At 42.8% G+C, this 13,549-nt stretch overlaps 1 protein-coding gene across 3 annotated transcripts in view; it reads left to right on the top strand.

The window, feature by feature from the left end:
- prkag2a (protein kinase, AMP-activated, gamma 2 non-catalytic subunit a) overlaps window positions 1–13,549 on the top strand; it is a 145,750-nt gene that overhangs the window by 55,411 nt on the left and 76,790 nt on the right. The window contains exon 1 of one of the 3 annotated variants that reach the window (XM_071414409.1): window positions 11,281–12,017. The exons of 1 other annotated variant lie outside the window; for it this stretch is intronic. In XM_071414409.1, coding sequence (XP_071270510.1) covers window positions 11,918–12,017 — 100 coding nt within the window. In that variant the 5' untranslated portion in view covers window positions 11,281–11,917. Of the gene's footprint in view, window positions 1–11,280; window positions 12,018–13,549 lie in introns of those variants that run through there. One more of the 3 variants, XM_071414410.1, reaches the window with a different exon arrangement.

Genomic DNA, 13,549 nt, shown 5'->3' with positions numbered 1-13,549 from the left:
AGTTATTTGCCCTATAAGGAGAGCTTAGTCTTGGTTGCCGTAGAGAGGTTTTGACAGGCATTTCTGCTCAGTGGAGATTGGCTAATCTTCCTATAGGGAGAGAGCTCAGCACAGGGACTTTGCTAACATTTTCCAGCAACTGTTTTGCTACCAATATGTTCATAGTTATACTCTGTTGTTGTGAAGTCGACATGTAGTGATGCAGAAAAGGGCCTTCCCCGGTTGCAGATCTGAACCAACCCAGGTTTGGTACAGTCCTTGAACCCAGGTGTGGTACAGTCCTTGAACCCAGGTGTGGTACAGTCCTTGAACCCAGGTCTGGTACAGTCCTTGAACCCAGGTCTGTTACAGTCCTTGAACCCAGGTCTGGTACAGTCCTTGAACCCAGGTCTGGTACAGTCCTTGAACCCAGGTCTGGTACAGTCCTTGAACCCAGGTCTGGTACAGTCCTTGAACCCAGGTCTGGTACAGTCCTTGAACCCAGGTCTGTTACAGTCCTTGAACCCAGGTCTGGTACAGTCATTGAACCCAGGTGTGGTACAGTCCTTGAACCCAGGTCTGGTACAGTCCTTGAACCCAGGTCTGGTACAGTCCTTGAACCCAGGTCTGGTACAGTCCTTGAACCCAGGTGTGGTACAGTCCTTGAACCCAGGTCTGGTACAGTCCTTGAACCCAGGTCTGGTACAGTCCTTGAACCCAGGTGTAGTACAGTCCTTGAACCCAGGTCTGGTACAGTCCTTGAACCCAGGTCTGGTACAGTCCTTGAACCCAGGTGTGGTACAGTCCTTGAACCCAGGTGTGGTACAGTCCTTGAACCCAGGTGTGGTACAGTCCTTGAACCCAGGTGTAGTACAGTCCTTGAACCCAGGTGTGGTACAGTCCTTGAACCCAGGTGTAGTACAGTCCTTGAACCCAGGTGTGGTACAGTCCTTGAACCCAGGTGTGGTACAGTCCTTGAACCCAGGTCTGGTACAGTCCTTGAACCCAGGTGTAGTACAGTCCTTGAACCCAGGTGTGGTACAGTCCTTGAACCCAGGTGTGGTACAGTCCTTGAACCCAGGTCTGGTACAGTCCTTGAACCCAGGTGTGGTGAAGACCTCACATAGACATTGTGTTCTTAGTTTAATTCCATTCTCTGCATTAGCATGCAAGTTCATCAGGATCTCACTTCAAAACGACACACATAAGAGGCAGCTTTGACAAACGGGTCGGTAATTTCCACCCATGGCTCCCCCTCTGTGAATTCTTGTGTGTTTTAAGAGGTTTTATTAAGGGAATGACAACAGGAGAGTTATTAGTATAGGCTGTTCTGGAGTGTGTCCAAACAATAAGTCATTTTCCACACTTTATTCTCAAAAATTGTCATCCAAAACAGCAAATGTTGATTTCCTACGTTGTGAAATGAATGACACATCACGAGAATGGCCGCAAGTGTTCAGATAAGAGATTCCATTTTGTCATCCTATTTATTAATTATCGGTGGAATTATCGGGCGATACCAATATAGCGGTAAAAGGTCAATATCGGCCGATAATATCGGTGAACTGATATATTGATTGGGCTCTAATTACAACACACACAAATACACACACACACGCTCACAAAAGAGTGGTCCATATACCCTCTACAATCTTCACATGACAAGAACAGAATAACAACAACAACAATGTTACCAAACGGAAACTGCGAGAGACAACTCCGACACGGTGCTTTTATCTGGTGAATGTGTAGCAACAGTACTTGAAAGAATTCTGAGCTAAATGTCCAAGCGGTCAGGCAAAGTCAAGGACATTTCTCATAACCTCTCTATCTTGTTTTGCTCTTTCTCATTTGCGCCCCCTCTCCCTCTCTCCCCTCTCTCCCTCTCTCCCTCTCTACCTCTCTCCCTCTCTCTTTGGCATGTACTCCTAATTGCATTTCAGTTCCAAAAAGTCAGGACTCAGGACAGGATTTTGGGAGGGATTAGTTTAACCCCGTTCACAGGAAAACACTTTTTTCTGATTTAAATTAGGTTGTTTGGGAGATTAACCAGCACATTAGTGCCCCCTAAACAGGAAATAACAGGGGAGAGACAGGGACATGATGGATAAGAGAGGAGATCCATCAGAGCCTATTTAATTCTGATTATATAAGGCAGACAAGCACTGCCTTTTGAAGAAGGGTCAAGCCATTTTACTTTATCTCTGTTGCAGTTTTGGGGTGACAATGGGCATCAAAGGCCTTATGATCCTAGGGAAATGTTGATGTATATTTAGAATAATTGAAAAATCAAAGTGGCTTGACTTTGTATGATGCGTTGATGATGGGTTCAGGCAAAATAACTATTCAGTTATTTGAACTGAATGAAAATATAATGTAGGTATAGGGTTGTGGCGATCATGAAATTTTGTCAGCCGGTGATTGTCAAGCAAATAACTGCTGGACTCATGGTAATTAATTGTTAATTAACATAAACACATTTAGGATCTCCTAGCTTCCAAACCTACAAGCCACTGAGGCAGACCTTTGGAACATCTACATTTGAAAAAGTCTAATAAATCCATGTAATATAGCCTACACCATCACAATAAATCCAGAATTTATTTTAGACAGGTCTAAAGAAACATGATATAAAGAAAATGTAGTCTATTTCAGGAGAACCGAATAGCATACTCTGAGTTGTCCTTATGTTAGGCCCTGATCTGGCTATGCCATATTGCCGTGGGCTACACTACTTCATTTAGCAGACAAGATTTGCTTAGAATTCCGTGGGATTGTTTTATATTATTTTATAGTATGAAGAATACAATTGAACATAGCTGAATAAAATAGAAAGGATATGTTTTCCATATGATTTGAGGGAGTGCAAACATGCAGCTATTCTGTGGTGAGCGGTTAAAACCTCTTATGGATCTGACCCTTTTTTTAATTACAATTTTCTCCTAAAATGACATACCCAAATCTCACTGCCTGTAGCTCAGGACCTGAAGCAAGGATATGCATATTATTGATACCATTTGAAAGGATCTGGTAAAAGATAATACAAACAAAAAACATGCATTTATTTTTTTATTTTTTTATCATCACCTTTGAAATGCAAGAGAAAGGCCATAATATAATATTGCAGTTTAGGCGCAATTTATATTTTGGCCACTAGATGGAAGCAATGTGTGTGCAAAGTCTCAGATTGATCCAGTGAAGTATTGCAATACTGGACAATATTTTGTATCCAGGCTGCCCAAATGTGCCTAATTGGTCAATTGATACACAAGTACATAACTATAGAGAACATACAAAAATTAGATGGTAATACAAAATTTAAGTTTACACACTCCCAGAAATGTTATACGTGATGGATCATTAGCTTATACACTAACTTTCACACATCTAGATGGCCGGGCGGGGTAGGTGTGGAGCCAGAGACAGCAGGGGTTCAAACTGTAGAACCCAGTTCCTACATTTGAATATAAAAATGTATTTTATCAAACAAAACTATGCAATATTTTATCTCTGGGACCCTCAGGATGACAAATCAGAGTAAGATTACTGAATGTAAGTACATTATTTACCTTCAGAGGTGAATGTATCAAACCAGTTGCCGCGATAAAAGGTTTTTGTTGTTGTGCACTCTCCTCAAACAATAGCATAGTATTTTTTCACTGTAATAGCTACTGTAAATTGGACAGTGCAGATGGGTTAACAAGAATGTAAGCTTTCTGCCCATATAAGACATGTCTATGTCCTGGGAAATGTTTTTGTTACTTACAACGTCATGCTAATCACATTAGCACACGTTAGCTCAACCGTCCCTATCATGACACAAGGCAAGACCCAGATGCAGACACAGGAGGCAGATGGTTGGAGTTTAAGATGTTTAATAAATCCAAAGGGAGTAGGCAAGAGAATGGTCGTGGACAGGCAAAAGTTCAAAACCAGTTCAGAGTTCAGGAGGTACCGAAGGGCAGGCAGGCTCAAGGTCAGGGTAGGCAGAATGATCAGGCAGGTGGGCATGGAGTCCAGAAAACAAGCAAGGGTCAAAACCGGGAGGTCTAGCAAAAGGAGAAAAGGCAAAGGAGGAAAACGCTGGTAGGCTTGGACATACAAGACAAACTGACACAGAGAGACAGGAAACACAGGGATAAATACGCTGGGGAAAACAAGTGACACCTGGAGGGGGTGGAGACAAAAACGAGGACAGGTGAAACAGATCAGGGTGTGACCGTCCCGGTATAGGGACACCGATCCGTGGAGGTTATTAACAAAGAAACGTTTCACGTTTCACTATTATGCTTAATTTAGAGTTATTTATGCAACTTTAGTTGTAATGCAAATGTTAGGCTATATGTTTAGATTTTTTATACATTTTAAAGCTGCATGACGTGACTCTAATGATGATTTGAAAAAGTTGCATGAAAGGCATGACCTCTGCTTTGTTTTTTTGTGCATTTGGTACACACTTCATCAGTCTCTCATTCACAATTTGACAAGCACTTGATCATGCCTGGAATTTCCCGGGGCACACCCCCTATAAAAATCCATGGCTTTTGTGGCCGTTGTGCTCTTGGGCTGAATATAATAATTATAATTCACTTCTCCCGGCTGCATGCTCTGAAACACCTCTCACTCACATGGCTCTCTCAGATAGCTAATTTCTCATTAGCCAATGCCCGTCACTTTATCATGTCTTTCTCACAGGCTACAAGTGAAGACAGACACATCGGGGACGGAACTGCGCACGTCCTTATCCAATTCCGAGGTGCATATTGAAGATATTGGAAAAACTGTCCACATTTACTTTTCATCAGCCAACAAGATGAGTACGCCTAACAAACAGCAAAAGCACTAGCCTATGTCAATCTACTATGCCCCATGGTACAAAAGTTGACCTATTCTACACTGTGCGAGAAATGAATGTACCAAACATAGTCTGGAACAGTTGTGGTATGTGATAGATCCCAAAGTAATACAACAACTAGCATAAAAAAATATACGTTTTTACGCAACAGATCAGAACATTTAGCTTAAAATGTTGATAAACTATTAGGCTATTTCTTCACAAAATGCTTCACATAAGCGCAGCACACGGCAGTAGGCTATAAGCACCAATGTTCCAAAATGCAATCTGTCACGCTCTGACCATAGAGAGCCCTTGGTTCTCTATGGTGTAGTAGGTCAAGGCGTGACTAGGGGGTGTTCTAGCTTCATATTTCTATGTTGGTGTTTTGTATGGTTCCCAATTAGAGTAATGGTAATCGTTGCCTCTAATTGGGGATCATATTTAGGTAGCCATTTTTCCCACCTGTGTTTGTGAGATATTGTTTTGTGTTTGTGCATGTGCACCACGACTTTCACGTTTCGTTATTGGTTTATTGTTTTTGTTTAAAGTTTTCACCGAAATAAAGATGTGGATCTTCAATCACGCTGCGCCTTGGTCCGCTCATTACGACGATCGTGACACAATCAATGAGCTGGAAAACACCATTCTCAAAAGTGACCACAAATGTGATTTTGCATTTAATGCTTTTATTATAAAGGTGCATTTTAATATGTATGCATTTTTACCTTCCCCAAACTGGAAACTCACGCGCTGCTTATGTATGCTAGTTGTAAAGGGGATTAATGTGCTTAATTTTAAGAAGTTATTTGGCCACTATATTTGTGATACAAACCTTATCAAAATATATAGGCCTATAGGCTAGGCTACATGAGGTGTGCGATTATGATTTTTTAAAGTTGCCAAAAAAAAAAAGGCATGCCCTCTTTCTTGCTTTATTGCACACAAGCTGGGCATCATTCACAAGTGATAATATATTATTCACAAGTGATAGTTCAATATTGTCACCCATCAGACTATTCTTGATTTAATCTGATCTATACTTATTCTAAATAATATACTGTGGCCTCCTGAGTGGCACAGTGGTCTAAAGCACTGCATCGCAGTGCTAGCTGTGCCACTAGAGATTCTGGGTTTGAGTCCAGCTCTGTCGCAGCTGGCCGTGACTGGGAGACCCATGGGGCTGCACACAATTTGCCCAGCGTCGTCCTGGTTAGGGGAGGGTTTGGCTGGCAGGGATGTCCTTGTCCCATCGCGCACTAGCGACTCCTGTGGCGGGCCGGGCGAGGTGCACTCCGACACAGTCGCCAGGTGTACAGTGTTTCCTCCGACACATTGGTGTGGCTGGCTTCCGGGTTAAGTGGGCATTGTATCAAGAAGCAGTGCGGCTTGGTTGGGTTGTGTTTCAGAGGACACATAGCTCTCGACCTTCACCTCTCCCAAGTCCGTACGGGAGTTGCAGTGATGAGACCAGACTGTAACTACCATTTGGGGAGAAAAAGGGGTAAAACAATTAATAATAATAACATTCTGTAAGTGTGAAATTTGTTTTGATTTAGAATGGACCATTATCATGCACCTGTCTCAAAACAGGCAGGGGAAAAAATATATGTAAAATATATGTAATCTATGCACTTAAATAGCGAATTGAGGGCGCTTTTCTTGTGGTTCATTTTCATGACAAGCTAGGTAGGCTATACTCCTGTTGCAAAGTTGAGAAATAAATATACTAGGCCTAGCCTACAGAAAGCTGATGGCATCCTCCTCTTTTTAATAGAGGCCAACACTGTTTTCTCACGCAATTGCATATCCTATAGAAATGTTACGCAACATGAGCTCATGGGTTCTCATGAAGTGATTGATTAGATTTTTGAACACATTTGCATTGATGTCAGAGCGATTAGAGAGACAATAGAGTGCTGAGTACCAGGCAGTTAGCAAGTTTGGTAGGATACTAATAACCATCAGTAGCATCTGCGCTTGGAGAAGCCTAATTACCGTGACTAAACGGTCATGTGGAATTTGACTGCGATCATGACTCGTGACCACCGGTGTGGCGGTAATACGGTCACCGTACAGCCCTATGTAGGTATCGTATCACACTATAAAGGTTGGACTATCTCACTCTGATTAAGAGGATGTTGTGTGTCCTTGGCTTGATCAGAAAGGAATATGTGCTGTAGTGATAATCTCTCACAAGTGGACTCCTTTTTTCCCAAATACTTATTTTTCCCACACATTTTCCATCATTGTCCATTTATTCATGTTTTGGGACCATTGAACTGAACCCATGGCAATAGCCTTTAATGGTAGTAGTACTTAATAACCACATTGGAGGGATCTTGATAATTACGTAATTTAATTCTTACTGTAATAACATACAGTGCATTCGGAAAGTATTCAGACCCCTTGACTTTTCCACATTTTGCATTGTTCTAAAATGGATAACATTTTCCCTCATCAATCTACACATACTATCCCATAATGACAAAGCAAAAACAATGTTTGCTGAAATATCACATTTACATAAGTATTCAGACTTTTTACTCAGTACTTTGTTGAAATACCTATTATAGCCTTGGGTATTCTTGGGTATGACGTTACAAGCTTGGCACACCTGCACAGCTATTTACAGGTCTCTCCAGAGATGTTCGATCAAGTTTAAGTCCGGGCTCTGGCTGGGCCACTCAAGGACATTCAGAGACGTGTCCCAAAGCCACTCCTGCCTTGTCTTGGCTGTGTGCTTAGGGTCGTTGTCCTGTTTGAAGGTGAACCTTCGCCCCAAGTTCTGAGCGCTCTGGAGCAGGTTTTCATTAAGGCTCTCTGTACTGTGCTCCTTTCATCTTTCCCTCGATCCTGACTAGTCTCCCAGTCCTTGCTGCTGAACAACATCCCCATAGCATGATGCTGCCACCACCATGCTTCATCGTAGGGATGGTGCCTAGTTTCCTCCAGACGTGACGCTTGGCATTCAGGCCAAAGAGTTAAATCTTGGTTTCATCAGACCAGAGAATCTTGTTTCTCATGGTCTCACAGTCCTTTGGGTGCCTTTTGGCAAACTCCAAGTGGGCTGTCATATACCTTTTACTGAGGAGTGGCTTCCGTCTGGCCACTCTACCATAAAGGCCTGATTGGTGGAGTGCTGTAGAGATGGCTGTCCTTCTGGAAGAGTCTCCCATCTCCACAGAGGAACTCTGGAGCTCTGTCAGAGTGGCCATCGGGTTCTTGGTCACCTCCCTGACCAAGGCCCATCTCCTCCGATCTCCCCCGAGTTTGGCTGAGCGAACAGTTCTAGGAATAGTCTTGGTGGTTCCAAACTTCTTCCATTAAAGAATGATCTTGGGGACCTTCAATGCTGCAGACATTTTTTGGTACCCTCCCCCAGATCTGTGCTTTGACACAATCCTGTCTCGGAGCACTACGGACAATCCCTTCGACCTCATAGCTTGGTTTTTGCTTTGACATGCACTGTCAACTGTGGGACCTTATATAGACAGGTGTGTGCCTTTCCAAATCATGTCCAATCAATTGAATTTGCCACAGGTGGACTCCAATCAAGTTGTAGAAACATCTCAAGGATGATCAATAGAAACAGGATTCACCTGAGCTCAATTTCGAGTCTCATAGCAAAGAGTCTGAATACTTATGTAAATAAGGTATTTCTGTTTTTTTATATTTAATACATTTGCAAAAAAAATCCCCAAAACTGTTTTCGCTTTGTCATTATGGGGTATTGTGTGTAGATTGATGAGGAAAAACATTTATTTCATAAATTTTAGAATACGGCTGTAACGTAACAAAATGCGGAAAAGGGAAGGGGTCTGAATACTTTCCGAAGGCATTGTATACTGTTATTTGTACTATTACTATTACGCAACTGCATTATAAGTGAGTAGACTATATTAATTATGTTAATTAACCCATCAAACTACTCTCCGTAGCAACAAAGAACTATGTACTCCTGTTGCGCTATAATTCTATATTTGGGGGGATTATTCCTGATCGCTTTGTCGCCAAATCTAATTATGAACTTTGGCTCCCAGGTAGGCATGAAGAGCTTTGTGCAATTATAGTGTTATTACAGTGTTGATTTATAATTCTCTTGATTCTCTAACTTCCTTAGCCCATGATGTGTACAATACAACCGGCTCTGTGTTGTCGCTCCTCTCTTGCTGAGTTTTCCGGACTGACTGCTGCGTCTACAGAACAATTTTTTCTCCCTCCCGCACGTGCCCCTGCACCTGCCAGTGTTCAGTCAAGCATAGACTTCCCAAAGAAAGACTCAACAGTCTATAAATATCACCCCCTCACAAAACACTGCTCCCTACAGATCTGCTATCTTAATTTGATCACTGCGCTGCAGGAAATGCAATTGTAGTGTATTCAAGGTTTAACCTCGTCAGGCCAATGGACAGCGGGGGGTTGGTAGCCTAGCGGTTATAGTGTTAGGCCGGTAACCGAAAGGTTGCTAGTTCAAATCCCTGAGAGATATGATGAAACTGGCTCGCATGAGAACCGCCACAGGAAAGGAAGACCCAGAGTTACCTCTACTCATTAGAGGTAACTGCACCTCAGATTGCACACCAAATAAATATTTCACAGAGTTAAAGTAACAGACACATCTCAACATCAACTGTTTAGAGGAGACTGCGTGAATCATGCCTTCATGGTCGAATTGCTGCAAAGAAACCACTACTAAAGGACACCAATAAGAAGAGGAGACTTGCTTGGGCCAAGAAACACAAGCAATGGACATTAGACCAGTGGAAATGAGTCTAAATTAGAAATTTTTGGTTCCAACTGCCATGTCTTTGTGAGACACAGAGTGGTTGAACGGATGATCACTGCATGTGTGGTTCCCACCGTGAAGCATGGAGGAGGAGGTGTGATGGTGTGGGGGTGCTTTGCTGGTGACACTGTCCGTGATTTATTTAGAATTCACACATAACCATCATGGCTACCTCAGCATTCTGCAGCGATACGCCATCCCATCTGATTTGCGCTTAGTGGGACTATCATTATTTTTTTTCAACAGGACAATGACCCAACACACCTCCAGGCTGTGTAAGGGCTATTTGACCAAGAAGGAGAGTGATGGAGTGCTACTTCAGATGACCTGGCCTCCACAATCACCCGACCTCAACCCGATTGAGATGGTTTGGGATGAGTTGGACCGCAGAGTGAAGGAAAATCGGCCAACAAGTGCATATGTGGGAACTCCTTCAAGACTGTCTGAAAAGCATTCCTCATGAAGCTGGTTGATTGAATGCCAAGAGTGTGCAAAGCTGTCATCAAGGCAAAGGGTGGCTTCTTTGAAGATTCTCAAATCTCAAATATATTTTGATTTGTTTAACACTTTTTTGGTTACTAGTGTTATTTCATAGTTGTGATGTCTTCACTATTATTCGTCAATGTAGAAAATAGTAAAAATAAAGAAAAACCATTGAATGAGTAGGTGTGTCCAAGGTTTTGACTCACGATGTTGAAAACAGGTTAGATGTCCAAAACGCGCCGGCATCACGGTGGGACTGAAAGCAATCTAAAGTTTGTAATTTCCACTTAAACATTTCAGACTTGATTTGCCCTAAAGAAAAATGTATCAACTCCTACAAAAATGTTGATTAATTATTATCCACATAATAATTCCCATTTACTGTTGCTGCAGGATTATTTACCTGCTGTGAGAAGCAGGGTCAAATTATGATAGCGTATTTGTACATACAAACCAGCTCAAGCTGAGGCTGAGAATAGAACAGTAGCTTTGAGGCAGTGTGTTGCTCTTCCATGCAGAATGCTCAACCTTTTGCTTTCGTGAGAAATTATGAAATGAATTAGTCCACACACACGCACACACACACACACACTAAACTGTGATGGTGGAAAAGGAGGTACTGTGTCATTATGCTTAATGTCTCCTAAGCTTTGGAGTTTTACAAAAGTGTTATTAGTGATGATCTCCCTGAACAAAATTATCTCCACAGGTGGTCTTGTTCAAGGTAAAATCCTCGGGACCACCCGGGCTTTGGCTATGTATAACTAGCCAGGTAGTTCCCAGCACACCTTTCCGTTCTCACACTGATCTGTGGTCTGTCTGTACCTTACAGGTAGTGATGTGCATTCGTGGGGCATGAGCTTAATCCTTGCATTACTGTGTGTACATATCAGTTAACAGACATCTTATTATCCTCTCATGATAGTAGAACTCTTAATCAGCAGAGGGAGTTCTGTAATAAAACCACCATGTTATACTGCTAGGAACCTGTCAACACAGGCACATGCCAGAAAAGCGCTACGCAGGGAAGTTGTGAGAGAGAGATGGAGAGTTCCAGAATAACAGGAGAGCAGAAGCAGTAGGGAGGGTGGGTTGGCAGGGCTTTGCTCAGAGCCAATCAACTGTCAGAGAAAAAGAGTGTGTTTGTGTGTGTGTGAGAGGGAGCGAGTTTAGTCTCCTTTTAGCAGCTTCTCTGTGATGCTGCCTATTTTAAAGGGACATCACACACTGCAGACAGCTGCACATGACAATCTACAGCAGCAGGGACTCTTGCTGCTGGACGCCCGTGGACCAGATATAACAAAGATTCAAAGAGAGGGAGGTAGAACGAGAAAGCGAGAGCTAGAAAAAGATAGAGAGAGCGAGGAAGCTCCAGGGAAAGGAGGACAGAACTCTTTGTCTTGAAGAGTGTGTTTAAGAGGAATCGCTACTGAAAGTTTTTCAGTTCTCCTCTGGGGAGTGAAGCTTTCAGCCTGGCTGGCTACGTTCTTGCTCTTCCTTCAGATGTTTCTACTGTGAACTATTTGGCTGGCTCACATCTCCAGTCTCTCCACACTGTCTATATTGGAGAGTACCCCTGGGACCATTCACGTGGATTGACGGTCACTACTCAGCACTGTCCTTGGATCAGTTTTGCACAGCTCCTAAAGGAGAAGATTGACCTGGCTGGCCTGAGCTAGGATCAGATTATCTTGGAGTGCGGTTTTTGCGAGAAGGGGAACATTGAAGTTTGAATCGGGTCTTGTTCAGGCTTGATTGAATCCGATAACTCCTATTTAGTCGGATATGTTCTACTTGGGTTTATACACTATACTTGTGTCCCATCGTGCCCCATGAAGCGATTTGGGAGCCTGAGGGCGAGCAAGAAGAAGAAGGAGCCAGACAGTCGGACAGGGAGGAGGCAGTCCGAGCCCCACGGCCTCTTGGGAAACAGTAAGCGGGCAGCATTTGTAGACACACTAATACCAATATGTACTTAAACAGTTACATGTGTTTTAGTAGCCTAAGTTTGTTCATGAATGCTAAAACTGTGAGTGTGTGAGTAAAAAGTGTGAGTGTGTGAGTTTGCTTGGATCTAACATCAAAGTCCATTGTCTTCTCAAGTAGTTGATGTGATGAATGATATGATGACTGATGTGATACTGGAAGGCTTCAGAAGCCTAAGATGTTATGATGTCACCAGAGGGTTGCTAGCATGAAAAGCCAGGGAGAAAGACAGAGTTTCTATTGAGTGTGAAATAAGGAAATTGGGCAGATCAATGATATGTTACTGTAACATAGGGGAAGAAAATGGTTTCATTTGGCCAAAATAAAAATAAATACATTTCTTGTGTGAACTCCTTTACTTTGCCAAACGCCACAAAGCTTAAAGCTAATTCGTAGCTGTTGTGGAAATTCTCCACCGGGATAGACTGCAGAAACAGTCCCTGTTTTGATCCTTGCAAGCCCAGATACTTTGGGCATGATCTCGACTCAGGGTAGTGCACTTTCACTGTGGCTGTAGAGCTCATTTCCTAGATTGTCTGTCCTCCTTTGGATTGATACTGAGCTCTCTAACGACCTTGCACAGTGAGGAAAGGAAAGGATACACTCCTTCCACACACACACACACACACACACACACACACACACACACACACACACACACACACACACACACACACACACACACACACACACACACACACACACACACACACACACACACACACACACTTATTTTTACCGTCAGGGAATAAAATATGTTTCGGATTAAGTATTGTAAACTAAAACCAGCCATTTACGTAATCACCATGGCTGCTCTGCTGCCAGTCAATGAGAATGGAGTGACAGATTACAGTGTGAAAGCCAGAGATTACAGGATGACTTCTGGAGATGGCTATCTCAGAATAACAGACTGCACAGACAGTTGCTATTTTGACATTATGCTGAGGATTTTTAGATTCACATTTAAAAGTGGAATTGAGGTAATTCAGCACAAAGCACATGGGAGTGTTCATTCCAGATTTTTAACAAAGTTTTGAGCAAAATTTTCTGTTTCTTATTAGACAAGTTCTTGTAGTCCCGACCTGTTTCTGTTCGTTTTCTTTGTCCGGTCCTATTGAACAGGACCCAGGTGTTTGATTCAGTCTAAGAGGAAACTCTACACATTTTGCCTTGCTGTGGGGTTGAAGGCGTGAGGACTCTTAAAGCGTCGCTCAACTTGTCATTGTACCCCTGACCTGCCACCTGTCACAAGTGGATGCAGGAGGTAGCCTAAACCTCTCTAATGGAACGTAGCCATCTGTCATATTATAACACACACACAAACACGCTGTAAGGTCTACACCTGTTGTATTCGGCACGTGACAAATAAATTAGATTTTAACATTTGATTTGAACCACAGTTTAGCGTTCCCTGAACGCAGTAGCGTGCCGTGGGCCTGGCGCCTGGGCCTTCAGTGAGGTCCTACACAGTCCCACCC

Source organism: Salvelinus alpinus, chromosome 8, assembly GCF_045679555.1.
Source record: "Salvelinus alpinus chromosome 8, SLU_Salpinus.1, whole genome shotgun sequence".
Taxonomy (NCBI): domain Eukaryota; kingdom Metazoa; phylum Chordata; class Actinopteri; order Salmoniformes; family Salmonidae; genus Salvelinus; species Salvelinus alpinus.
The sequence above is the reverse complement of the archived record's forward strand: the minus strand, read 5'-3'. Positions and strand labels throughout refer to the sequence as shown.